The sequence below is a fragment of the Alosa sapidissima genome, chromosome 2, assembly GCF_018492685.1.
Source record: "Alosa sapidissima isolate fAloSap1 chromosome 2, fAloSap1.pri, whole genome shotgun sequence".
Classification (NCBI taxonomy): domain Eukaryota; kingdom Metazoa; phylum Chordata; class Actinopteri; order Clupeiformes; family Clupeidae; genus Alosa; species Alosa sapidissima.
The window spans coordinates 31234049-31261842 of NC_055958.1; the positions used below are offsets into that span (position 1 = coordinate 31234049).

The following is a 27794-nucleotide window of genomic DNA, read 5'->3' on the forward strand; positions in this document are numbered from 1 at the left end:
TGTCGCTTTCTGTGTGTGTGTGTGTGTGTGTGCCTTGGGGTGGGAGACTTTGGTTTTGTGTGTGTGTGTGTGTGTCACAGTGATAAAGGGCACTGCCTCTCCGGCTTTGAGACCACATTTTCTTGTCCGCTCTCCTAAACAGACAGTCTCTACCTGCAGTGCTCAACCCAGACATGAGGCCGTGTCCCAGGGAGGGGACTTTATATGCTTGGCTTTTTCTCACTTTTCTATGCAAAGCTGCTCTAGCTGTGGAAAGGCACTATTACATTGCCGCTGTCTATATTGACTGGGATTATGCTTCTTCTGGACCGCAAAGGTAAATCCAGAACGTTTTACATTTCATGCCTGTTGGCTGTCATCTCTGCTATAGTTTTGCTGGTCATGTTTTGCTAGTTTTGTTTTTGCTAGTCATGACATTTTATTTGGTGACTGGAAGCATTCTTGATGCTACTATCAGAGAGTGTGGTTTTGTTAGATGGTTCTCATGCTGTTTCCTTACATAGCCAGAACAGAACAGGACATCTCATGCGGGGATATAGACAGATGCTTTTATTATGGGTATTTCTCTTCTATAACAACAAAGGGAAATTCCTACACAACATTCTGTTGGAAGAGTTTTTCTCTTTATCTCAATTAATCCACTGTGATTCAAAAGCTTGAATCCAATTTGATAACAAATGCTCATGAAAGGGGGTGAATGAACTGTTTTATGAGAGAACATGTTTCAAGGTCCTTGTGAACGATAACACTTGAATATTTGTATGCATAAAAACAACTCAATTAATTCATTTCAATATTTGCACTTACAATTATAAATAGATTCAAGACAGAGCATTTCCACACACACAAAAACACATTTGTCTGTAACTGTAATGGATTTCCATACTTATATCATTGTAAGAAAATACTCTAATTGTGTATGTATGTAAAACAATTACTGTCATTGCTTCAGGTCTGGGGCGGTGTACAAGAAAGCGGTATACAGAGAATATGAGGATGCCACCTTCAAAAAGGCCAAGCCCCATCCACCAGAGTTAGGTAAATTCTTCTGAAACCATGTCAGCCATCGTGTTACCCCAGAGACCCGTCAAAACAATTGTTGAGTCGTCGTGCAATAGCCACAGGCTAATTACAGTTTACATGCAACAACATGGTCTGATGAGACATCATTACAGATAGTGTGTTGAGCGGCATTAGTCTATGAGATCACCATATTCATTCACAGTATACTCATAAGTATACTTATATATACTTATGAGTATAAGTAAGTATAAGTATATATACTCTTTTGATCCCGTGAGGGAAATTTGGTCTCTGCATTTATCCCAATCCGTGAATTAGTGAAACACAGTGAATCAGCACACAGTGAGATGAAGCACACACTAATCCCGGCACAGTGAGCTGCCTGCAACAACAGCAGCGCTCGGGGAGCAGTGAGGGGTTAAGTGCCTTGCTCAAGGGCACTTCAGCCGTGTCTACTGGTCGTGGTTCGAACCCGGCAACCCTCCAGTAACAAGTCCGAAGCGCTAACCAGTAGGCCACGGCTGCCCAATATATACTGCCTGAGTATACTGCCTGAGTATACTTTTCATTCATAATACTTATATATGAAAAACTCATGTGTTGTTGTTTTCTGTGTAGGTTTGCTTGGGCCAACGCTGCGCGCACAGGAAGGCGATGTGATCGTGGTAACCTTCCGGAACATGGTGGAGCAGCCTTGCAACATCCACACTCATGGCATTGCGTATGGCAAACAGTCTGAGGGTGTGTTCCAGCTCATGTCAGCACTGTGGCTTCTAAGAGATGTCGGTACATTGCTGGTGTCTGAGAGAGAAAGAGGACATTGTGTATGGAGATGTTACTCATTCCATTAAGTACACAGACTGGTTTACTCAACCAGCTGTGTTTAACTTTTTTGGATATATTAACTACATGGAGAGACAGTGTAACCACAGTCAATTCTGAAGTCCACTGAGGAAAAGAAAGAAAGAAAATGCATCAGGAAGTTTGCTTAGGATCCATCCCAGGGCAAAATATCAATATCCAAAAGTCCAATCCAAAGGCAGTTTATATTTTAATTGAAACTGACAGTAATTACATTACTGTAATTAAATTCATTAAAGAGAATTTATTTATTTGACTAACTTAGCAAACAAGTTAGGAAATTACAACGTTGGTATGCATTGGCCCATGTATGTAAAGGCAACACTTATGTCCTTTTTGGTGAATGACACAGTTGTGTTTGCTGCGGCGTGCTTTAACCCCAGGAGCTTACTACTTCGACAACACTTCCCAAAAGGAGAAGGAGGACGATGTGGTGTACACTGGGGGATCCCACACATACACATGGGAGGTGACATCAGCGGTGACACCAGAGGCTGCCGACCCGGCCTGCCTAACGTACACCTACTTCTCTCACATCGACATCGTCAAGGACTACAACTCAGGCCTGATCGGCACTCTGCTCATCTGCAAACCGGGTAAAATAAATGAGACTGATTAAGACATACATTTCATTACAGTTTTGGAAACTTTTGGTATGACAAACTTGACTGTTGACACAACTATTATTTTTAGATACAGCCATATAAATAAATGAGACATGACTTGATTTGCTTATATGACTGATTTGTTAAACACAAGCACTTATGAGAAGGGGTTTTTACCTCAGAACCACTGTCAGAGACACGAACCCTGAGGCCACATTCTTGTAGCTCACTCATTGATGTTACACAATCATTTCTTATGGACTATTGGTGATGACATAATCCAGTATCATAGTTATATATTCCATGAGGTCACAAAAGAAATATGAGCTTATTGCATACCATTGATTTGCTGCAACCTTACATATTTGCAGCATAAGATTATGGACCATCTTTGCTCCGAATGTTTGTGAATGGATTATGTTTCCATACCTCCTTCAACTGTGGAACAGTGCAGTCACTCCCGTAAAAGTCCATGTTGCACATCACACTGGCATTGAGGAGAAACATTAACATGTACACCTGTGACTGTGTTGCTGAAATAAAAAAAAAATCAGCATGGTCTGTTTTCCTGTGATTCTCTTGGGTCCACTTCAAATTTTGTTCTTTTTCATTCTCATCAGAGGAAATGTCATATTAATGTGACCACAAAAAACGAAACAAAACTGTTTTGTGTTTGTCCTCACAGGAAGCCTTGATGACTCTGGGAAGCAGAAACACTTTCATCAGGAGAACGTTCTCCTGTTTGGCATTTTTGATGAGAGCCTCAGCTGGTGTAGCAAAGGAGCCCCCTCCTCCGCCAACAGCATCAAATACACCATCAATGGCTACGCTAACGGCACTGTACCCGGTTAGTAAAATAATATGCCATTAGCACATAGTGGTTCACCCTATATAATTTCGATCACTTCATTCAACTTGAATGTGTTGCCAGATATACTTCCCTTTTGCATAGCCGAGCTTATAATCAGATAAGAAGAGCAAACCTTTGTTCATGTCCGTTTGGAAAAAGGGTTGAATGACACCATCATAAATAAGGACAAGAAGTCAAATTGTGTCTTACTGGCAGCATTTCATTAATTTCATTTCATTTTGGTCTAACAGTAGGACCTGCATTCTGTTTCTCCCTACCACCGTCCCTATTCCTCCTCATGCCACAGGTTTGAGCGTCTGTGCCTACAGCTCTGTCAGCTGGCATTTCCTGGGCATGAGCTCTTCGCCAGAGCTCTTCTCTATTCACTTTAATGGTCAGGTGTTCTCGCAGGATGGGCACAGGGTGTCTTCAGTGGGCATCATAAGTGGCACCACCACCAGTGCCAGCATGACTGCAGTCCACACCGGACGGTGGCTCATCTCTTCTTTCATTAGCAAGCATCAGGAGGGTAAGATGGCACCGTCGTGATGCTCATTTCAGAACCGTTAGAGTCGCTTGGTGACATGCTGTCACATATTCTTTTTGTGTGTGGTTTTAGTTTGGTTAGTGGTACTGAAGAGTACCTCACAATATAAATAATTCAAATTCTTAAAAAGTGCTAAAAAAATATATATATATATTTATATATATATATATATATATATATATATACAGTCTTTAACCAGTTGTCTAGTGACAATAGATCACAGGAATATTGGTTGCTGTAATTTGCTGTAATTTCCAACAATGTCTTTTTTATGTAATATATTATAACTGAACTTTTATGTAATATACATCACTTCACAGTAATGGGAACTGACTGGAAATAACTGAAATGCTCAAGCACATTTTAGTGGCAGGAAGATGTTTTGCAGCTCATTTAAACATGAACACATGAAAATCATGAATGTTTTTCTTTTTCTGCTTATCTTCCCTCCAGCGGGGATGCATGGCTATTTGATGGTGAGGACGTGCGAGGGATTCACCAAGCCCCAACGCAAGCTCACCCTCCAGCAGAAACTAGACAGCCAAATGTGGACCTACTACATCGCCGCCGAGGAAGTGACCTGGGACTACACTCCTAACATGCCAGACTACATTGATAAGTTAGTGTCAACATCATACCGTTCATCAATACTTAGCACTGTAGAAGCAATGGTTTAGGTCTTTGTTTAGAAGATTCACAATAATGTGCTTAACACAATTGATCTGGCTATCAACTTATCACAGTAACAGCTTTAGTTTTTCATACTAACCTACCATAGATATATATACTGTCAGTATATACAGTATATCTATGCTAACCTACTACCTCATATCTGTGAGTGAAATACAGGAAATGATAAAATAGTTGGTCATTATTTGGGATGAATCTAGACAAAAAATAAAAACAAAACAAATAGGAGTCTGTTTCAAAACTTAGTTGCTGAAATATCTGTTTGTGTGTGTGTGTGTGTGCGTTTGTTGTTGTTGTTGTTGTTGTTGTCACCCTTCTCCTGCAGGGATTTCAGATCCATATACATGAAGCAGGGCCCTGACCGTATAGGTAAGAAGTACAGGAAGGCAGTCTTCACCCAGTACACGGACGAGACGTTCACCAAGCGAGCTGAGGAAAAACAGAGGAAGATGGAACAGGGCATCATCGGCCCCGTGATCAGGGCACAGATCCGAGACCAGATAAGGGTGAGATGACGCTCACTTGATAGGCTTCCTTCCCATTATTGGAGCATTGATTAATGTTCGCTTTTCCATACAGTGTTTTAATATGAATATCAAATATGTTATGATGTATAAGGCATATAATATTAAGTCCATAAAAATATTATATCCAATAATTATGTCCGATATTATATAATATAACAAATATTATGTCCAATAATTGGACAACACAGTATTCTGTACTGGAGTATGAAATGCGCTATATAAATAAATGCCTTGCCTTGCCTTGCCTTGCCTTGCCTTGCCTTGCCTTGTCTTGCCTTGCCAATTCGAAAGAAAAATAATGCATGCACACACACCTCAGGATATAATAAGAGTCCCTTGTTATGGCTTTTACAGGTTGTCCTAGATTTCATGAATGATCACAGCTTGGACTTGTCATCACAAAATGTCATTCTGTAAAAAAAAAAAAAATACATATTTTTGTTGATGCTGTTATTACAGATTGTGTTCAACAACAAAGCCACCAGACCATACAGTATTTACCCCCATGGTCTGACTATAGACAAGGCTGGAGAGGGAGCAAACTATCCTGAAGGAGGTAAGGCACCATCTTTTTTGAATGAACACCACTGAATTTGAATTTACAACCATATGATATGATTCATCTCCACCATGTTTGAACCTGCTGTGAACTGTCATATCTGATTACTTTGTCTGTCACTTAGTGTTAGTTACAGTACAGTTGCCAGTTTCTCTTTTAAAAGCTTATCAACCATCCTTAGATGGATCTTTTTTATAACCTTATGAATTTGTGCCACTGTCAAGGGGGTAACAGCTAAAAAATATATAAGGAAACTAGTTTGGAATGACTTTTGGAAGTGTGGATATTAATCCTACCTGTTTCCTCTAACAGCTTATTGTACATGTACCCCTTCCTTGTTTTCCTGTGAGCTGTAGAATGATCCACGGAAAACCATCTGAAATTGTCGTAGGCCAGTGTACTTTACCCTCAGCTGGCCAGCGTAATATGCACCTTTCCTCCTCCAGGGAACCAGACCCACGCGGTGCAGCCAGGAGAGACGCACACGTACATATGGAATGTGATCGATGAGGACGAGCCGTTGCCCAGCGACCCGCGCTGCCTGACCAGGATGTACCACAGTGCGGTTAACACCCCTCGGGACATCGCTTCTGGCCTCATAGGCCCACTGCTCATCTGCAAGAGCCAGTCTCTGAACAAGAGGAACGTCCAGGTAACCCTCTCAGATGACTCAGATGACCGTCACAGCAATATAGTGCTCATCCATTCTATCCTTCTATCTATAAATCTATCTATCCAGAAATCTGTCTGTCTGTCTGTCTGTCTGTCTGTCTATCTGTCTGCCTGTCTGCCTGCTTGTGTACCTACATGGTGATATATTTGTACTATTACAGTTGTTTGCTTTGAACAGTCGGTTTGTACCAGAACATTTGTTTATCTTGCAGTTGAAGGCAGACAAGGAGCAACAAGCCATGTTTGCTATTTTTGACGAGAACAAGAGTTGGTACCTGGATAAAAACATTAGGGAATACTGTAGTGACCCGGACAGAGTCAGAAAAGATGCCCCAGACTTCTACGCGTCAAATGTTATGCACTGTTAGTACCAAACCTGTGACACACACACACACACACACACATCATCTTATTTTCATTGATAATTTCTAATTTCATTCATTTTCAATTCCAGGTCATATAAATCAATCTGCAGTTAGGTTATTTTGATTTTAGTTATTTTCACATGAACAACCTGACTACAGTTTGATTGACAGTGAATGAAATCCACAATAAAAACACATGATTTATGAATATTTTGTAAAAACTGAGATATATGTTTTTGCAAATCATCAAACACAAATTAACACTTTGATCTTGTTTCCAGAGTTTAATTTCACCTATTTAAGTTACCATTTCAATATTCCTAAAGCAATCAATGGCTATATGTTCGAGAGTGGCCAAACCTTGGGCTTCTGCAATGGGGAAATCGTCACCTGGCACGTCTCCAGTGTTGGAGAGCAGAAGGGCATCCAGACGGTCACCTTCTATGGCCATACGTTTGAACTGAACAACAGGGAGGATGACTTCCTCACACTGTTTCCCATGACAGGGGAGACCATCGCTATGAACATGGACAATAAAGGTGAGAAAAGATGACCAGCTGACTCTTTCAGATCAAGTGCCTTTTTCATTGTTGATGGTAGTTTTTAGTCATAGATGGTGGTAGTTATATTTCTCATATTCTTGTCTAAAATCCTCATAAATACCATGCTGCTTCTACATATGCATGTTACGTAATGGTTAATTGTGGATTTTTATTTTCTTACATTTTTTTTTAAGGGGATTGGCTTTTGTCATCACTGACCTCTCATGACAGCACCAAGGGCATGAGAGTAAAATTTAAAGACGTGGAGTGCTTCCGGGATTACGTTTACGAATATGAGGAAGGAGAGGGAGAGTACAATATCTGGAAGCCAGAGGAATACGTGCCCAAAGAAACAAAGAGTGTTGTAGTGGAATTGCCCCAGGGAGAAGACAAGCAAACTGACTACTGGGCTGACTTGCTTGACATCAGATCACATAAGAAGTCAGGCCACGACTCTCAACCTACTGTGGAGCTGCTGGATCTCAGCCACTTTGATTATCTGGACAACTTGCCAGGTGAAGACAGAGCCAAACAGAACCATGGTCATGCTGAGGAAGCAAGAAACAGTTCTGATTCTGAACCAGACACCTCTTCCCAGGCAGCCAGTGAGGTTACGGTGAACAACACAACAGCACCTTGGAATGAGAGCATAAACGTGAACACAACAGCATCTTGGAATGAGAGCATAAACGTGAACACAACAGAATCTTGGAATGAGAGTCTAAACGTGAACACAACAGCACCTGGAAATGAGAATCTAAACATGAACACAACAGCATCTTGGAATGAGAATCTAAACGTGAACACAACAGCACCTGGGAATGAGAGTCTAAACGTGAACACAACAGCATCTTGGAATGAGAATCTAAACGTGAAAGGAACATCTATGGTGTCTTCTGTTAATAAAACCACAGGTGATTCCATCAACAGTACTCACATGCCAATGTTTAACGACACAGGACTTGCAACTGCTGTGCCTCTGCTGGCTAGCACATCAGAAACATCAGTCCCATTGGCAACTCCTTCATCCAACTCATCAGTGAACGAAACAGAGAGTGGCTACATGTTTAGAAATAACACATCTGATTGGTCAGACATACAAACCAACATCACTGAACACAATGTCTCATTAGCATTGGTGGACCCAAATATGGTGCTGTCAAACATGTCAGAAGTTCCAGATAACACAGGCAATGACACACAATCTTCTCAAAACATTACTGCTGAGTGGGCAGCAGACAGCAACAAAACAGAGCATGCCTTTGCTTATTCTGAAACCCCTCAGGCGCCACTCACTGAGAATTTGAATGAGACTGACACAGAGTTGGTACTCCTAGATGGAGATGCTTTGACGGAAATCGGGCGAATAGAGGAGGAAGCAGGCTCAGACATACAGGGGTCACTCTACGATATCATCACTGTGCCTGAGGACAGCGCTGCCACTATGGTAGAGGGCATAGCAGATGACACACTGAGCCCTGAGGACACTCTCATTCTCAACGCCACTGACAACACTGAGATCGGACCAGTCTCCGAGGCTTTCATTGAGGAGGAGAACAATGGAACCTTTCCAAATGACCGGCTCTTGATTTCTGTTCAAAGTGCTGAGATCGGTGAGATCTTGCCTATTAATGAGTCATCCGCTAAGATCTTTCAAAACGTCTCCTCGAGTAACTCATCTTCGGAGAGCGGTGAATGGACTCCTGTCAATGCTTCTCACGGGTCGACAGGTTATGGCAACGCTTTACAGGAGACTGAAGAGGACTGGACCAGCAGCGAGGAGGTGGTCATCTACCTGAAGCACAACACGAGCGAGGGGATTAAGACCAACCCACTGGGCCACCCGAAGGAGCACTGGGGCTACGAGGGCAAACACGAGTCCGTGCCCATGGAGACCCCCGAGGATCTGACCAAGTACATCCAGAACGAGACCAAGCCAAAGAAAGAACCGAAGAAGAAGGTGGTCCACAGGAGGGTGCGGCCATTCAAGGGGCACGCCATGAAAACGAGAAAGAAGAAACAGTACAAGCCCCAGGCCAGGTCCAGTTTGAGCCCGAGGGGGTTTCAGCCGAGAGGAGCTAGGCCCATCTCAAATGAGGAGGACATCTTGAACAAGGCCATAGTCATCGGAGTGCCTCGGACGGAATTCAACGATTACGACTTATTTGCGATTCCAGATGATTACCAGGACAAACATGGTAGCGCGAGCAATGAGGAATATGAGTTCATCGAATATAAGGACCCATACAGCCAAGGAGTGCAGACACAGGGTATGACACTAGATGAGACAACAGAGTATTTCCTGAAGAATCTGCCAAAGGGCACCAACGTAAGACAGTATTTCCTGAGTGCGGAGGAAGTTGAGTGGGACTACGGCGGATATGGACAAAGGTAAAGTCGCAGAGGAAGCACACTGGAGGGTAGCACAGATTAGGTCATTTGGGCCCCTATGAATAAAGCTCACGTTTGGACCTTGAAAAGTTTTTTAATACAAACAACATTAATTTAAGACTGATTCAAAAGGCTTTTTCTGGGTGTCTGCAGAGTTGAGGAAATGTTCACTTACTGACAGCGTTATCAAAAACCCTGACAAATGCTTTTATTTTAAAACTAGGCGGTTTGACATGAAATCTGATGGATTGCATACTAAATTCACCAAGGTGGTCTTTCGAGGTTATCTAGACCCCAACTTTAAAACACCTGACATCCGAGGAGAGGTTGAGGAACATCTGGGAATACTTGGCCCTGTTATCAGAGCCGAGGTTGGAGACACAATCATGGTACGTTAAATCACAGTTAAATATTGTAGTAATTAAGAAGATACAAAAAACAAAAGTACTGTAGTCATCATTGCACTAGGTTAATTTTCCTTCAGTATCCACTGTTCTCTATCCATATAGCACCACTGTGATAGTAATATGGAAACATTTTCATCTTTGGCTCAAACATAAACACTCTCTCTACAACTCCTACATCAGGTTATTTTCAGGAACCTGGCTAGCAGACCCTACTCACTTCATGCAAATGGGATCTCGTACGGCAAGCAAATGGAGGGATTGAACTACGTGGACAACACACCATACTGGTACCAAGAAGACAATGCAGTGCGCCCCAATGAGACGTACACCTACATGTGGAAAGTGAGCTCCAAAATGGAACCGAAGGATGGGGAACCCGACTGCCGCACCTGGGCCTACTACTCTGGAGTGAATCCTGTCAGTAGCAATGTTTCGTGCCATTGAGTGATTTATCTCCATGATCAAATTGAATTAGCCAAGTGGTCGATGTGACTGAATTATTCTGTTTGTTTTCTTGTTTGTTTGTTTGTTTTGGGTGTGGATACTTCACAGGAGAGAGATATCAATTCGGGACTCATCGGCCCACTCTTGATCTGCCGGAAGGGCAGCAAGAAGCCAGTCAGAGATGAGGTCAGCAGAGAGTTTGTGCTTCTTTTCATGACGTTTGATGAAAACAAGAGCTGGTATTATGAGAAAAACTATGAGATGATTCAAAGGAGACACAAGAAAGCTGTCATGGATCCTTTGTTCAAAGAGAACATTAAATTTCCAGGTACTTAGGTCTATTTGTGTGTGTGTGTGTGTGTGTGTGTGTGTGTGTGTGTGTGTGTGTGTGTGCATATATCTTAACAATGTAGGCTATTTGCATCTGTGTATGTGAATATGGGTCTAAACTGTATGTCTGGCTGTGTGTTTTTGTAATGCGAGTTTTAAAAAAATATGACTGAGACCATGTATATCAATTAAACATTTTGTGAACACATAGTAATCAATACTGTTCTCTGTACAATTCAAGCCATCAACGGTATAATCTTTGGTCTGAAAGGCCTGAGAATGTACTCCAATCAACTGGCCAACTGGCATGTCTTCAATATGGGGGCATCAAATGATGTGCACAGCGTCCACTTCCACGGCCAGACTTTTCTGAACCACCAGAGCAAACTCCATCGGCAAGGCGTCTATCCCCTTCTACCTGGTCAGACATTTCAAGTTTTTATTTCCACACACTGTGTTTTATGGCCTATGGTGATTTAGAATTGATGTTGTATGAGAACACGATAATCGTACAGATACAACACATTTGTGTAATGCAAGATTGAACAAAGGTCAAGTGTAGAGACTCACAATGTAGAAACTAAAGCTTTAACATTATTATTTTTTTGTTCAATCTGATTTTTTGTGTGTTTTGCGTTACCTCAGGAGGGTTTGCTACCCTGCAGATGTGGCCATCTAAGCCAGGCCTTTGGCTTGTTGAGTCTGAAGTTGGACTGTCCCAACAAAAAGGAATGCAAACTCTGTTCCTTGTGATAGACAATGGTACAGTACCAAACCACTGGAACTCAGATTTCAAATTTGTAACACAATTTCACTTTCTGTAGACTAATGGGTCATTCCACGTCAATTCAACCAGGGCCCACGCACTTAAGTCTCAAAAAATTCTGAAATAAATTACCAGGTGTACCTATGTTATCCACAGAGCCGGACAGTAACGAAGTACATTTACTTGAGTACAGTACTTGAGTACAATTTTGAGGGATCTGTACTTTACTCGAGTATCATTTTTGGGGAGTACTAATGACTTTACTCAAGTACATTCAAATATTGTACTCTAGTCAAATATTGTACTCTTTACTCCACTACATTTCTATCCATAACCGTGAGTACCCGTTACTTCATCTAAAAAAAAAGGAAAAAAGAAAAATCTCGGAAACCCTCAATTTGTTGTTTCCCTCTCAAACGTGATTGGATTGTGTAGGCGCCACTGATTTTCCGCCAAAGTCAACTCCATGGTCAGATTTAGATAAGAGACGAAGCCATGAACAAAACAATGGATGAAGACGCAGCAGGTCCATCCCGGGAATGTGCCAACCTGTGGCCCCACCTCGCCAGACTATTTCAATTTTCTGAACAAGTTAATGATAGTTTTCGCTTCAAGTGTTTAAATTACAAAATAGTGTTTTGTATTTAAAATACGTATTTTAAATACATGTATTAGAAATACTGCCCATCCCTGGCAACATGGTAAAAAGATGAAAATGACTTGATTTTACTTTCAATTCCTTTTACATACATCCTCCAAGGTATAAACATTAACATGTTTCATAACTCCATGTAGGACGTTTCTGTACATAAATGTAAGCACTGTGGCAGTAATGCAATATCTAGAAAATGTAGGCTACTTATGTACTCTTGATACTCAAGTACTTTTAAAAACAAGTACTTCAGTACTTTTACTTAAGTAGACATCTGACTGTTGTACTTTTACTTGTACTTGAGTAAAATTTAGCAAAGGGTATCTGTACTTTTACTCAAGTAATGAAGCTGTGTACTCTGTCCGCCTCTGGTTATCCAGGAGACACACTGTAAAATTACTCTTATTTAAGATCAATACTTTCCAAGATAAAGCCAGTTTTACAGGGGGAGGGGGAACATGGGCAAAATGCCCCATTGACATCAATATGTTTTAGAGTTACCACAGTGCCACCTGTGGTTGTATAGAGTAACCTGTGGTAGCTCTATACAAAACATATTGATCTCAATGGTGCATTTTGCCCATGTTCAGGGTGGAAAGTGAAAAAGAAAGATTTGCATAAGACAAGTCTAATTGGTGTTTTTAAAAAGAAAGGATCATGGAGAATAAAGAAAAAAATATAAAAAAAAATCTTTGCATATTCCCACAAGGTGTTTGGGTGCTCTGAAAATGAGAACCAAAATGATTTTTCAGACTTGTAAGGTCTGCTGTTCAGACCCTGAAGGAATTTATTTTCTGTTCATTGTTTTTTGTGAGAGTGTTTCTACTTATCTCAGTAAGGAAAATAAATCAAGAGCCTATGTTGAGTACAAATATGTCTTCTGAAGGCCTAAAAAGAGCCCAGCCAAAAACTCCAATACAATTTGTATCAACTTTGAGGGATAGCTATGACCATGCAGGATTATCCAGACCAAACGTGACGATTTTGCTACATACTATTCCTATTTATGTACCAGCATGCAAAATTTGAACCTCCTACACGGTTTAGTTCTTGCGCTGTGGGCTTGTGAACTTTGACAAAAAAAAGAGGCCGAACAAAATCGACACCCCCCTCCACCTGTAAAACTGGCTGTATCTTGGAAAGTATTGATCTTACATACTGTAAGAGTAATTTTACAGTGTGTATCCTGGGTAACATAGGTACACCTGGTAATTTTTTCAGAATTATTTGAGACCTAAGTGCGTGGGCCCTGGTTGAATTGACGTGGAATGACCCTAATGTTATTGTTATGAAGTGTTCCAGATAGAGAGTTGAATCAAGCATGTAATGTAATCTTCTTAGCAGATGTCCATGTAATCATCAAGTCATGCAACTGATTTTGAAATGTATCTATGATGTCACTAAATCTAAAAAATGCAGGTCATGTAATAATAACATGAAATCTATGTTCCTATAATCATCTGGAAATGAATGAAAAATTTGTTCATGCTTTAATTGGTTAAATATTTATATTTCACTTGACAGATTGCTACCATCCACTTGGCCTTATGTCTGGCAGTATTCAAGACAACCAGATCACAGCCTCAGACGCCAGAGGTATGTCCTGCCCTATCCTGTTTGACATGTGCTTTGATTTACCTGCTAGCCAATAGTCACTGCTATCCTCTTCACATTGGACATTATGTGTATGTGTTTTTGAAGGTTATTGGAAGCCCCATTTGGCAAGGCTAGACAATTCAGGGAAATACAACGCGTGGAGTACAGACAAAAAAGATGAATCCTGGATCCAGGTAAGTGCAAATGCAAAATCCAACCCTCATTGGTTTCAAGCCATTGTGAAACTGAGCACATATTCAAGCCCCCCCAAATGCATTGTCATGCTATTACATCTTTGAAATGATTGTCTCTCATGTTATTGACTTGTGGCACGTTTTGAGCTTTTTTAGAATGCTGTACCTGTCTGACTGATGGGCATTAACCAGAAGTGTGCGTTTTATTATTGCCCAGGTCAATTTCCAGAGGCCCGTGGTCATCAGCAAAGTGGCTACACAGGGAGCCAAAGAGATGTTCTCCTCCAACTATGTGGTTAATTACACCATATCTTATAGCATTGACCGCAAGACGTGGACTTTCTACAAGGGAGACAATAATGAGAAAGAGGGAGACAGTGACACCGTCAGGAAGGTTAGTGAACATTGCAAGGGGCCAGAATGTGTGTGTTGTCTGTATGGCTTCATCCATTACAGGTGGTTGTCTTTCTTTCCTTTAAAAAGACTTTGCGTAGAAAGATCTTCCTAGGTAACCAGGGAGCTCATGAGGTGAAGGAAAACATATTCTACCCACCCATGATCGGTCGATACGTACGTCTTCATCCACTGCACTCCTACAACAACCCAACTGTGCGCATGGAGTTCTATGGCTGTGAGCTGGATGGTATGGAGGAACACACAACAATGCTCAGTCTCACACACTCTCATTCTCCTAACTCAAACTGCAAATAACATCATGTCTCATCAATATCATGATCATGCTTGCACGTGTGTGTGTGTGTGTGCTTGCAGGTTGTTCTGTACCACTGGGAATGAAGAGTGGAGATATTGGAGACCAGCAGATAAAAGCCAGCTCTGCGGCAAGCAACTGGTATGCCGGGACTTGGGAAGCCTGGCTTGCTCGTCTCGACAGGCAGGGGACCGTCAATGCCTGGCAAGCTAAGGTAGCTTCAGTTCTTCATGTCTGTAGCATAGTGCCTTTAAGGGAGACATGCACTGCAAGACCCTGTCTTTAATGATTGAAAATAATTATATATTATATATATAATTATATTATATATTATATACAGTATAACATTATAATATATATATATATATTATATTTTTATCTTTTGTCTATAGCTAGCAAACTAACTAGCAGACTTGCCTCAGAAACCCCAACAAAATCACACTGCACTCACACAACAATTTTCATGGGGCTCGCAATCCAGAGCACAAAACAATATAGTAAATAGCAGGCCTATTGTATGAATAACAAGTGTATTTCTCTCTGAGTGTTCATGTACCATCAGAATAAAGTTAAAGATGTTGAAAACACAAGGTTTTTTTAAGCTAATAGGATGTGTTCTCTGAACCGACAGTGCTTTGAGTGCCTAAATAACAAAACTCATCTCTTCACTTGGAGCCCCATTCGCCATGGCTCAGCACAACGCACCCCCGAGTGTTGCCTAGCCCAGGGTCTGTTTTCTAGACATTTCTATTGACATTGGGTATCTATCTGTCTCTATCTGCCATAGTATAATGACATGCAACAATGGCTGCAGATTGAGTTGAACGATGTGAAGAAGATCACAGGGATCATTACCCAGGGGGCCAAGTCATTGGGCACGAAGATGTTTGTCTCTGCCTTCATTCTGGAGTACAGCAAAGATGGAGTCAGGTGGACTAAGTACACAAGTGACTCGGATTATGAAGTATCGGTATGTATTGATAGGTCTGTGTGATTACCAAGTGATGTTTAGGCATATTGTTTAATAATAACAATATAAAATATTTGTTAACTTGTGAATTATTGTTTCTGCAGGAATTTGACGGGAACAACGATAACAACGACCACAAGAAAAACTACATATACCCTCCCATATTTGCCAAATTTATCCGAATTGTTCCCAGGAGGTGGGAGAATTCCATTACTATGAGAGTTGAGCTTCTTGGGTGCGATTTTGAGTGAGATTAAATGGGAAAGAATGAGAGCTGTGAAACTAAACAGTGAGCATGGATGACTGGTCTAGACTATAATTGTATTATTTTTATTATTTTGTGCCAATGTGATTCTGCATTATCATGTATATATGTAAGTATTGGATAAAATAAATAGTTTGGGAATAAAATCAACAGCTGTGTGGTCTTTGTAAGGTGGGTGCCATTCACCGAGGATGCCATGTAGTATGGAGAAACATTGCCCCCTGGCGGTGAAGATTGGTTCTTTACAACTCAGTCTTTTAATATGATTGGCTAATGTAAGGTGTGCGCGAACCTTTGATCTACGTTGGTGGTCCACAAAGTTTTGAAGTCTTCCGTGTATTTGTTTCTAGTAAACTATACCAGACTTTTAACAGATCTAGTAGGCCAACACTTTTCGACCATTCATTATTCTTAAAGAAACAAGGTTCAATATTGATCAACAATGAATTACAATTACTTATACCGTTACATTGTAACGAAGGGGATGAATGACTCAACTTTTTAATTGAACTTCTTGTAAACTGAACTAAACACAACAGAACCGAGTGCGCGGCTGTTCTGATAAAATTGTGACAACCACTCACTCAGACCACCCACACATCTTCGAAATGATGGGGGTTTCTCCAGCAAGGGAAGGATAAGGAAGAGCGTAACTATTCGGGAGACGGGTGGACCGTCGCCATTGCGACCGGAGACTGCCCCCATGATTTCGACTAGACGTTTACACCGAGGGACCATGCGAACACGGGACTCCTACTTACTCATGAAGGCGATCAATGGATTATTAATTTCTTAAAAGAACACGATGACTTTTCAGTCGTTGTCGAGCGACGTTACGAGGTTTCATACCCGCTGGCTTGAGGTGAGAATTTTCACTTGGAGAGGTGGAGAGTCTGCTATGGACAAAGGGGAAAGTTTTTCTCAAGCTTACGAACTGTGATTGAACTGAGTCAGCGGGGTAAGCTTCGGATGCTGCGGTTGCTGGCTTAATGGGAATATCGTGCTTTTGTTGCTGATATTTTTCAAACATATTTTCACTTGTATGTTTTCCAGATTGTAATATAGCTACTAGATATGGACAGCATTATGCCAAAAGTAAGTTGTAACGTTTATAACGTTACGCTCCGAAACGTTAGCTTGTGAGCTATACATTAGCTAACTATGATAACTAAATGGAAGTTATGCCGTTTATGTTACCTTATCGGTAGCAAGAATTTTGTTTAGTACAACCCGAATCAATACATTTATGGGTGCAACTTGTCTGTTTTCTGCTGTTTTGGTTTCTTGGAGTAACGTTAATGTTAGTCTACCGTGAGTGAATGTCTCAAGTCCCTCCTTTTGCTCAACGTTATACGTCTGTTTATCATGTGTAGTTCATTATAGGCTTTAATGTGGGAAATCAAGCAGCCATAGTGGGGCTAAAACTGTTTGTGACTAAGGGTAGTCATCGAATCGGGACAGAATTTTGACCAGCTAGCTAAACCTTCTAATGTTAGTTGACAACTTTAAACCATGACATCATGTTGGCGATATGTAATATTATAGTCTCTACACAAACACATAAAATAGTAAGATCATCCTTGCACGATAAGACATTCATGTTTTGTGGTCTGCTGCAAGGAGAACTGATTAGGTTTCATGTCATTCTCGTATCAAAACCTCTGTTGACGTCAGTGACACCCCAACTTCAGGGCAAGAACATGGCTTTGCAAATGGCAGTGGATTTGAGCCGTTAACATCAGGCCGTTCTTAAAGGGACACCAGGCAAGGCTGATGCTTTTTCTCTACGAAACTCCCCCTCGCTCGGTCTGAAGCTCTTTTCCTTTTCTTTGCATCTTCCGTCAAGGGTTTTCGCTGCTTCTTCGCCGGCTCTGCCATTATACACACGTTTGCAACAATCTCTAGCGTTTTGTTAGCCTGCCTCTGTGCTGTAAACTGATCCTGCTTCGGTCGGCGGGTAGGATACACCGAACTTTCAAGTGGGATATTCTTCCCACAGGCAGTAGGGGCGGGCGAGAGAGCCTTCATTCGCCCCGTAATGAGTCATTTAACCATATACCGACATGCAAAGATGAGTAATTAACACGAAAACGTTGCCTGGTGTTCTCCCACAGTCGTCATTAATTATAAACTGTATAATTTGACTGTCCTACAATGGTACATTGTGTAGATTTGACCTGTGAACTTAAATTACCTAGATAACATAAGTCAGTCCAGGTCACTGGCCATTAAACCTACTGCCCTATAGACAACTTATAGCTCATCTCTGTTCATGCTGGGGATTATAGCTGAGCCTTATTTCTTTTGCAGTCCTCTGTCATGTGTCCCCAGATGTACTCCTCAGCCATTCACACACAATGAACAAAAGCTGGAATGGGACCTCAGCAGCTCCGGGTACTGGGAATGTCACGGGTGTGGACGAAGGATTCATCGCCCTGGAGTCGGTCTCCATAGTGATCATCGCGCTCCTCATCTGCCTGGGCAACCTGGTGATCGTGGCGACGCTGTACAAGAAGCCCTACCTGCTAACGCCCAGCAACAAGTTTGTGTTCAGCCTGACGCTGTCCAACCTGCTGCTGTCGGTGCTGGTGCTGCCGTTCGTGGCGGCCAGCTCTGTGCGCCGTGACTGGATGTTCGGCGTGGTGTGGTGCAACTTCACCGCGCTGCTCTACCTCCTCATTAGCTCGGCAAGCATGCTCACGCTCGGGGCCATCGCCATCGACAGGTGAGACGCCGATGAAGGGATGTAGAGGAAGGAAGGGATGGAGAGGAGGAGAGGAGGAGGAGAAGAAGGGAAGACGAGGGGTGGGGTGGATCAGATGGATTAGACTTGATTCAGCACCCACCCAAAATCAACCTCATTTAATTAATCTCACTAAGATCTAGAGGTGAAAAGATTTGGGTATCCTGAAGTATACATAAACGTTATAAGTTATTATGTATAACCTATTCCTCATGTCTGGCAAATACACTCTCATGGGATCACTTTGTGTGTGGGTAGGGGTTAATGAAGTGACTTTTTTTGTATACTATGTAAAATTGGAGAGGTATATTTGAGAATGTATGGTTTAGCCTGGATTATTTTAATCCCAATGTAATATCATTAATATTCTGTCAATTGGTTAGCCTAACTAGTTAGGGTTGTCTTTCAACTAGATTCAAGATTGTCTTTACATCTCATTATAGGGGTATAAGAGAGTAAAATTCTTGTGTTTTAACTACTTCATATAGAAGTTTACAAAACTGATACTCAGAATGAATTCACCCATTCAGTCATCACTTGAGTGCAGTAGAAGGAATACATTCTCTTCAGCTGCTTCTTTTTAGTGCCCTGCATACCATGGTGAAAGACCTCATTGTGTCATCGGCTTTTTTGTAGTCATGTGCCCCACACTCAAGTGTAGCACAAGACTTTTTAGAGTGACCATTTGGGGGGGAAAAGACAAAACCTTTCTCTCTCCTTCTTGTGTAATTGCCTGAAGGTACTACGCCGTGCTCTACCCAATGGTCTACCCCATGAAGATCACCGGCAACCGGGCCGTGCTGGCCATCGCCTACATCTGGCTGCACTCGTTGGCCGGCTGCCTCCCGCCGCTGTTCGGCTGGTCGGCCTTCGAGTTCGGCGGGCCCAAGCGCGCCTGCACGGTGGCTTGGCACCGGGAGCCGGGCTACGCCGCCTTCTGGGTCGTCTGGTGCTGCCTGCCCCCGCTGGCTGCCATGCTGGCCTGCTATGGCGTCATCTTCCGCGTGGCACGCCTCAAGGCGCGCAAGGTGCACTGCGGCACGGTGGTGGTGGCCTCCACCTCGTCCGGCCAGGAGGACAATGGAGGAGGAGGCCAAGCGGGGCACCTGAAAGGCAGCCGCAAGAACTCCAGCACCTCCACCTCGTCCAGCGGCAGCCGCCGCAGCATGGTGTACTCGGGCAGCCAGTGCAAGGCCTTCGTCACCATCCTGGTGGTGGTGGGCAGCTTCCTGCTGACCTGGGGGCCGTACGTGGTGGCCGTGGGCACCGAGGCGCTCCGGGGCAAAGGGAGCGTGCCGCCGGGCATGCAGACGTTGGTCACGTGGCTGTCGTTCGCCAGTGCCGTGTGCCACCCGCTCATCTACGGGCTGTGGAACAAGACGGTGCGCAAGGAGCTCCTGGGCATGTGCTTCGGGGACCGGTACTACCGCGAGTCGTTCGTCACACGGCACAGGACGTCACGGCTCTTCAGCATCTCCAACCGCATCACGGGTGAGCACCCAGCGAGGTTCAGCATCTACCGGACTTACATTTGGGTGGGGATGGGCTGCTTTTTGGATAACCGTTATTCTGGTATTTGGTCATTAGTCTGACTTGAATTCATTCATTAACCACATGATTTTATCCATTGCAACACCGTAGAATGAATGTAGACCCATCACCTGTGTATGGAGTAAAACTTGTCACCTAAAACCAAATTTAAATATGTTGTATTTGCAATATTATATTCAATTTCAAGTTGACCGGGATTCAGTTCCAATCTAATGAATTCAATTTCAACATTTACTATTCAAATTCCGTTGCTCAATACAATTGCTCAAATTCGGCAATTCAAATGCAAATACAACATATTCAAATTCGGTTTGAGGTGACAAGTTTTACTCCATATCTGTGCTCCTTAGGTACCACAAGATGATATGATAAATACCAGGCCTGTCTACGTTTTGTGTCATGTGTTGTATGAACCACCCGACAACACAATGGCTACCGATAATACATGTCTAACACTGGTCAGAAATTGTGCATCACTTTGCATTGTGACACAGTTGATTCCTTAACTCTGTCAGCTGTATTTAGTAACACTCCCTCGCAAGACCTGAGAAGGGAGGCAGACTTCCCAGAGAAAATTGGGCATCGGTCTAAGACCATGTGACTGCGGCTTATCTCAATCATTGGTCGTATATTTAGGCCACATCAGATTTGCAGTCATCTAGCGGCGGCTAATTGCTGAATGGAGAAAGCCTTGGTTGTATATTATCGCGGCACGTCTTTCCCTGCATACTGACCCCATGATGCTGGATTTTTTGCTGGCGCCACGCTTGATCAGATTTCTCGTCTAAATCGAGCTGAAAGAGAGAGAGGAATATTATATGCACCTCATTGCAACACAGCTTTCTTTTGTTGTGTATTGTACATAGTCAGGGAAGGACGATAAACTACAGCTGAGGAAACTGTACTGTCACTTTCAGGAAATGTTTTGGGAACATTCCATGTGAAATGGATTATATAGTGTGCATGTCAAACATGCCAATTTGGGGAGGGAATCGCTTAATTAGGAGCATGAAATACCATGAAATACCATGAAATACCAGTGCTGTGCTTTAGATGTAAACAGCGTGAGTGTGTCTGTCTGTCTGAGTGAGTGTGTGTATGTGTGTGTGTGTGCTTATTGTGTTCTCAACATTGTGAAAGCTCTGATGTTATCTCAGAAATGTTGTGGTGTGCTGGTGTGTGCACTGATGTGTGTATGTGTGTGTTCAGATCTGGGGATGTCCCCTCACCTGACGGCCATGTTGGTGGGAGGAGCTCATCCACTGGGGCCTGGCAGCAGCACCGGAGACACGGGCTTCAGCTTCACACAAGACTCAGGTAAGTGTATACACAACAAATGCTCTCCCTCACTCACTCACTCACTCCCTCAACAAACACTCTCTCTCTTTCTCTTTCACTCACTCACACACACAAACAGACGCTCTCTCTCTCTCTCTCTCACACACACACACACACACATCCCCATACACACGCTCATTCAAATTGTGTGTGTGTTTGTGTGACACAAACTCAGACACTGACACAAAGTTAACTCAGACACACAGTTCTAACACAACTAGGTGTCACGGATCTCGGTTGTAAGTTGAAAATCAATCGAAATGACATCACAATCTCAAACTTTCCAAATTAAATGTTGAATCGACGATGTAGCCACACACACACACACGTGTTGAAGTGCAGCACGTCCACATTATCTCCTCTAACTAAAAAACACATCAACTAAACTCAAACCGCCTCCTGCTTCCCTGAAATCAACGGTGTGGAAATATTTTGAGGTTCTGTCATTCACATCAGTTAAAGGTTGTATCAGCGATAGCGGGGATACGTCACTTCTGTTGATGTTCAAACAAAACAGAGAGCTAGCTTGCTACTCCCTCCCGTGCAATTAAAACTCTCCTAAACGCGCATCTCGCTGGTTATTGGTTGAAACACTTTATTTTGCCTTTGAGTGGGTTGCCAACCCTTGTTGGTAGCAACTGTTTTTGTGTACAGATCTCAGAGCCTAGGCTGCCTACAGAGACGCATTTTTTTAACGGCCAGCTTATGGGGCAGACAGCTAGTGGACTGTTAGATTAATATGGAAAGATTAGATTAATGTGATCATTTATGTTTGGGCCTGACATCGCTGATACAACCTTTTAACACTACTCAACTTAGGAAGTGAAGTTCTAAATTGAGTCCAAAGTTACAAAATAAAAGGCACATTAACAATGCTACCGGTATATTCTATGAACACTTACCTTGTGTCTCTTCGAAGTGTGCTATAACAATCAAATTATCATTCTGTGAGAATATGTTTATGGAAATAAGGCAAGAAAAGTAAACGACATAACAAATGCGTTAATAGTAAATAAGATTGAAAATCAAATCAAATCTTAAGACTTAAAAATCCAAATTCTTATCAAATTGAGAGAATCATGACTGAACTAAACACAACTCACTTGCGCACACATACAGTTTGCCCTCAATGTAGATGCGTTTACATACTCACAGATATTGTTAAATGACAGATAAGCAACCTCTTTTAGTTAGTACCACATGCTAGTGCTACTACCCAACTAACCCATAGCTTTAGCTCAGATCATGGTACAGTTAGTATATGAACACACACACACTTACTGTACAAACCCTCTCACACACAATCCATCATACACAGTCTCCCTCACACACACACACACACACACACACACACACACACCTCCATTACATTTACTTCCTCTTTAATTTCCTGTTCTGTGAGACAGACTTGTCATGTCTCTTCTCCCAACAATCCATTTCCTGTTTGACGGCTGCATGGCCCATACATCAGTGGAGGAGAGCGCAGCGCTATGCTTCAAAGCACTGAACTTGAGCACAGCCAATGTCTCCCAGGCATCTCGGGACTCTCTCCTCCTCGCCTTGGACGGGCTACATGAACTCTTGTCCATGTCTCTCAGCCAGACAGTTAATCTACACAGGCTGTCATTTGGCTGCGTGCCGCACCCATCACGGCTGTTGCATAATGACCAGACGGCGTTGTGGAGGTGGTGTGATAGTGATGGTGGTGATGGTTGTGCTGTGGGGGTTGATGGGAGGGCTGGTTGTGGTTGGTGAGATGTGTTCAGGCACTCTGAGTCACTGTTTTTGAGAAGAAAACCAAGTTTGCCTGTCTGTCTTTAGTTTTTAGTTATTCATCAGTCTGTTGGTCTGGCTGTCTTTCTACGAGTCATTTATTTAGCTATCCATCCATCTTCCTCCTTCTGTCTGTCTGAGTGGTCTCACAGTATTATCCATCTGGTTGTCCAGTCCCCCTGTCTGCATTTTCCTCTTATTTCCCTCTCAACTTTATTCCCCCATCTAATCTCTCACACTCACACTCACACACACACACCCCTCCGTCTCTCTCTCATTGTCACTTGTTCCAATGCTCAGGTACAGACGTCATGCTGCTGGATAACTTCTCCACCGACGGCTCGTTCTCCAACCACCACACCAGCGCCACGGGCAACCGCAGACGGAGCTCCGTCACGTTCGAGGACCAAGTGGACCAGCATTCCAAAGGTATCAGATCAGGCAGAGCGCTCACAGGGAGCAGGTCCAGAGATTAAATGTACAGTGGAAAAGAAAAGACAAAACAAACTGTGTTTGCTTGTCTAGACGTAGCGCTTAAGCAGCAGACAAGAGTTTTTGATCAATAGCAAGAATGCCCCCCCCCCCCTCCCCCTCCCCCTCCCACCACCACCACCACCATATTTATGATATGGAGATATTTAGTCATTTCACCCACATTGTTTAAGTGTCCTGTCTGCATATCTCTACCACCTGTTTGACCTCGGCACATGTTTGCTTTGCACACGTGGAAGAAACAGGTGTTAAAGGGACAGTACACCCCAAAATACCACTAGAATCCTGTGGTCCATTTTATTTGGTTTTGTAGACCACCAAGCAGAACATTTCTCATTCTACACTATTATTTTCGTTTACTATTAACACTGCAAAAAGTTATCTTACCAAGCGTTATAATCTTATATTAAGATACAATTACTAGATTTTTTTATCTTAATTTAAGATAAAATTGAAAATTTAAGATAAAATTGAAGATTTAAGACAATTTAAGGTAAATTTAGTTACTCCACTGGCAGATAAATTTACTTGTTTTTATGTCTTAATTTAGGAAGATTTTGACTACTTGTAAGTCAAATAATCTTACAAGAAAGCTCAAAGTAAGTATCTTTATACTAAAAACAATACTAACTAGATTTTTTTTTATCTTAATATAAGATTATAACACTTGGTAAGATATCATTTTTTGTAGTGAAGGCGAATGATGGCCAGTTATTTGTGCTCACAGACATTCCACTGAATAAATGTTTGCTGCACTGATAAGTCATGGATGATGACTGGCCTTTGGTTTAGGAGATAATGGCAAAAGTTTTTCTTTCGGGTGGACTTTCCGATGAAAGCAAGCATCAGGGCATGTAAACAGCCTGCAGTTGGTTGAAGGGTTGTCAAATTACAGTTAAGCCAATACGGACTGGATTCCCATACATAGAGCAGTCATGTACCGACAAACAATCCCTGTCTGGACAAACCTCAACAAATTGAGATGACTAAACATTTGTCATGCAGCACTTTAAAAAAAAAAAAAAAAGTTTTACTTTTTTTTGCCACCTTGAGGCGTTAGCCTCGCTGTGTGTTCCACAACAACACCTCCATAATATATATATTCTGTAAGTCGCTTTGAAGAAAAGCGTCTGCTAAATACCATAACCACCACCTCCACGCCTCACCAACCCCCATGTTTCTCTCTCCTCTCAGCAGACCCCTCCCCCGCGGTGCAGGTCAAAGCAGAGCTCCACTGCTCCCTGGACAGCTTCGCCAGCTGCCTGGCCATGGCCATCGAGAGCGACGCCAAGCTGCAGATCTTTGGGGAGGGGACCGCGGCGCCCTCGCTGCTGCCGCCGCCGCCTCCGCTGCCTGCGGCGCTCCTCACCAGCCGCAACGTCCAGCGGGCTCCGCGCTACCTCGACGGCCAGAGACTGAGGATGGAGAGCATCGATGAAGGAATAGTGAAAGACGACCAGGAGCAGCGGGACGCAGAGGGTGGGGAAATCAAGAGAGACAGCGACTGAGCCTCCTTTCCTTCGCCGGGTGACTTTGAAAGACCGATCAAGAGATCTGACTCTGTGATGTTCATACGGTCCCATGGCTAAAGCAAACGGAGATCATGAAAGGACCCAAGCAGAACAGCACATTAGTATCATTGGTACAAAAGGCCGACAGCCTTACTTAATATGTAAATCAGTCCTACATTTCTCCCTATCAGTAACATAGGAAGCCTTAACCACTGTATCTTAAGTTTCCACTAAAAGGACTATTTTTTTGTTGTGTGTTTGTTCGTGTGGACATGGTACACATTCATTTACGATATTACTAAGAGTATAATCTGCGGTGCGTAGGTGGTATGTAAGCCCAAGTATTTACACTCTCCGAAAAGAAAAGACTGCTACCTCAAATCTAAACTCTCTCAGAGCTCTGAAAGATCTGGCCAGGCCCAGGCGCTGAATCACCGTCCACGACCGCGCGAACTCTGAATGTAGCGGTACAGGAACGCGGGACCAGTTGTTTTTCTTTCCGCCCCTTTCTCCGCCATCGTGGCGAGTCGGAACAAGACCCGCGGGCCCGGTAGAAACGATTTGCACTTGACAATGATGAGCAACAGACGGACCAGCGGATGGCACGAAGGGGATGTTGCAAACTGTTTTGAGATCATCTGTGTTGTTTGTCTTGTGCTGTGAGCACCTGAATTTTCCAAGTTTGACCACTGGGTTGAGAAATTCCATACTGGCTTTTTCTCTAACCCAGAATTTTTTTTTTTTTTTTTATTACAGTAAACAGTGTGTAGGTCAATGCAGTTTCTTAAACAATAAGAAAAGTACGGTGCAGTTTTTTTTTTTTTTTTTTGTGAGCACAAATCCATGTCAAAGAAATAATAGGAAGGGTTGATGTGTTTCTTACTGTTTTGTACAAAGTGTTAAATGCCATTATTTTCACATACATTTTGTACTGTATTGTGGAATTAAATCCATTTTTCTATACAATGTACCAGAGAGGTTAGTCATGTCTCCCGTCTTCAGTTAACTGTTAAATCCCTCCACACCTCTGTGCACACACACTACACTAAATGCTTTTGCCAGTCAGGTCCTGGCAATTCATGTCCAGTCCGGTTTATAGAAACACACTTCGTCATTTATTTAGATATTCTGGTGTTTGGTACTCGGTGTAGAAAGCCCATGCTCTCAAACCCCTACTGAATTCCGTAGACCTAAGATCACCTTTAATTTCACAATAAAGTGGCATAACTCTGAAATCACTGTTCAAATAAATGAAAGCCTGTATAAATATAAGGTCAACAGCATACAGTAGTTTCGGTAGTTAATCTAAACCTACTTCTAGTTAACAGAGAAATGAGAATTGAATGAAATGTCATTCCTGTATAATATACGTATACCTATTAGTTTAACTTTTGTCAAACTCATCACCATGTTGTCAGTCTGGAAACATGTTTGACAACACAAAAACTCCACCCAGCAGCAGCAGACTCCGACGTGTTTTGGTCGAGGCGGAAGTGTGGGAGTTGTCGGGGGAGAGTGGGAGTGCGCGCAGGACGCGTCGTCTGCCGTTGGGCCCTGTAATAAGAGACCTGGTGATAAAGGGGAGCCCCGCAGGCAGGACGGTGCAGGACAGCTGCCAAAACAAAGGCCATCTGTGGCCTCGGGCACGCAGCCATAACCGCTAGGGAGGAGCACCCAGTGCAGATATCGATCCAGCCCACTCACTCCCACACGGCCTGCCTAACTGGAGCTTGCTGAGAGGGAGAAAACTCTGATGGGTGTCACGCCTAAAGTGCTGTGGCGTTTGTGCTCTAAGGGATTTTGAACTTTAAATTTAAAAGTCTTGCTAATTTAATAAGTATAAGTATATATACTTTTTTGACCCTGTGAGGGAAATTTGGTCTCTGCATTTAACCCAATCGGTGAATTAGTGAAACACACTGCACACAGTGAGGTGAAGCACACACTAATCCCGGCGCAGTGAGCTGCCTGCTTTAACGGCAGCGCTCAGGGAGCAGTGAGGGGTTAGGTGCCTTGCTCAAGGGCACTTCAGCCGCGGCCCACTGGTCGGGGCTCGAACCGGCAACCCTCCAGTTACAAGCCCAGAGTGCTAACCAGTGGGCCACGGCTGCCCTAATGCCTATAGACAGACTTGAACTCATTTGATAATAGATATGTGCATTTGGTAATGATGTTTTTGTAACCAGATGAATGACATTTTTTTTATTGCAACAGAAATAGCACTACTTTTATTCCAACCCTCTGGTGTCTTTTAAATATTCTAATACATCTCCACAGTTTGTTAACTAGTAGTTTTCAGGGTGAGCAGCAGAGGAGGTTGTCATGGCAAGCGCCTGTCTTTCTCACTCAGGTGCGGTAGAACTTGTCCCAGCGGAACACTCTAGAAGATTTGGTCATAAGGAAGTGGAATTGCTTGGATTA

The 27794-nt window shown here is 42.8% G+C and overlaps 2 protein-coding genes across 6 annotated transcripts; both read left to right on the forward strand.

Moving 5' to 3' along the window:
* The first annotated feature begins 100 nt into the window (after positions 1 to 100).
* On the forward strand, positions 101 to 18137 carry f5 (coagulation factor V). 2 transcript variants are annotated; one of them, XM_042065966.1, is made up of 26 exons: positions 101 to 316; positions 953 to 1038; positions 1642 to 1764; positions 2268 to 2480; positions 3175 to 3336; positions 3647 to 3868; positions 4340 to 4505; positions 4902 to 5082; positions 5563 to 5659; positions 6109 to 6314; positions 6547 to 6697; positions 7026 to 7238; positions 7436 to 9632; positions 9856 to 10021; positions 10220 to 10456; positions 10592 to 10811; positions 11055 to 11234; positions 11459 to 11575; positions 13756 to 13827; positions 13933 to 14021; positions 14239 to 14415; positions 14505 to 14664; positions 14793 to 14944; positions 15518 to 15700; positions 15805 to 15970; positions 18121 to 18137. In XM_042065966.1, exons 1-25 carry the CDS (start codon positions 174 to 176, stop codon positions 15949 to 15951), a joined length of 6060 nt encoding a protein of 2019 aa, XP_041921900.1. In that variant the 5' UTR covers positions 101 to 173; the 3' UTR covers positions 15952 to 15970; positions 18121 to 18137. The 2 variants fall into 2 exon arrangements, with proteins under 2 accessions (XP_041921900.1, XP_041921889.1); XM_042065955.1 differs by lacking the exon at positions 18121 to 18137 and having other exon boundaries at positions 15805 to 16115.
* Positions 16608 to 26343, forward strand: gpr161a (G protein-coupled receptor 161a). Of its 4 annotated transcripts, XM_042065995.1 has the most exons (7): positions 16896 to 16923; positions 17019 to 17060; positions 18276 to 18690; positions 19448 to 20199; positions 21469 to 21576; positions 23671 to 23799; positions 25057 to 26343. In XM_042065995.1, the coding sequence occupies exons 3-7, from the start codon at positions 18323 to 18325 to the stop codon at positions 25368 to 25370; spliced, it is 1671 nt and encodes a 556-aa protein (XP_041921929.1). In that variant the 5' UTR covers positions 16896 to 16923; positions 17019 to 17060; positions 18276 to 18322; the 3' UTR covers positions 25371 to 26343. The 4 variants fall into 4 exon arrangements, with proteins under 4 accessions (XP_041921920.1, XP_041921912.1, XP_041921937.1 ...); XM_042065986.1 differs by lacking the exon at positions 17019 to 17060 and having other exon boundaries at positions 16608 to 16923; XM_042065978.1 differs by lacking the exons at positions 16896 to 16923; positions 17019 to 17060 and adding an exon at positions 16608 to 16827.
* Positions 26344 to 27794: the final 1451 nt, after the last annotated feature.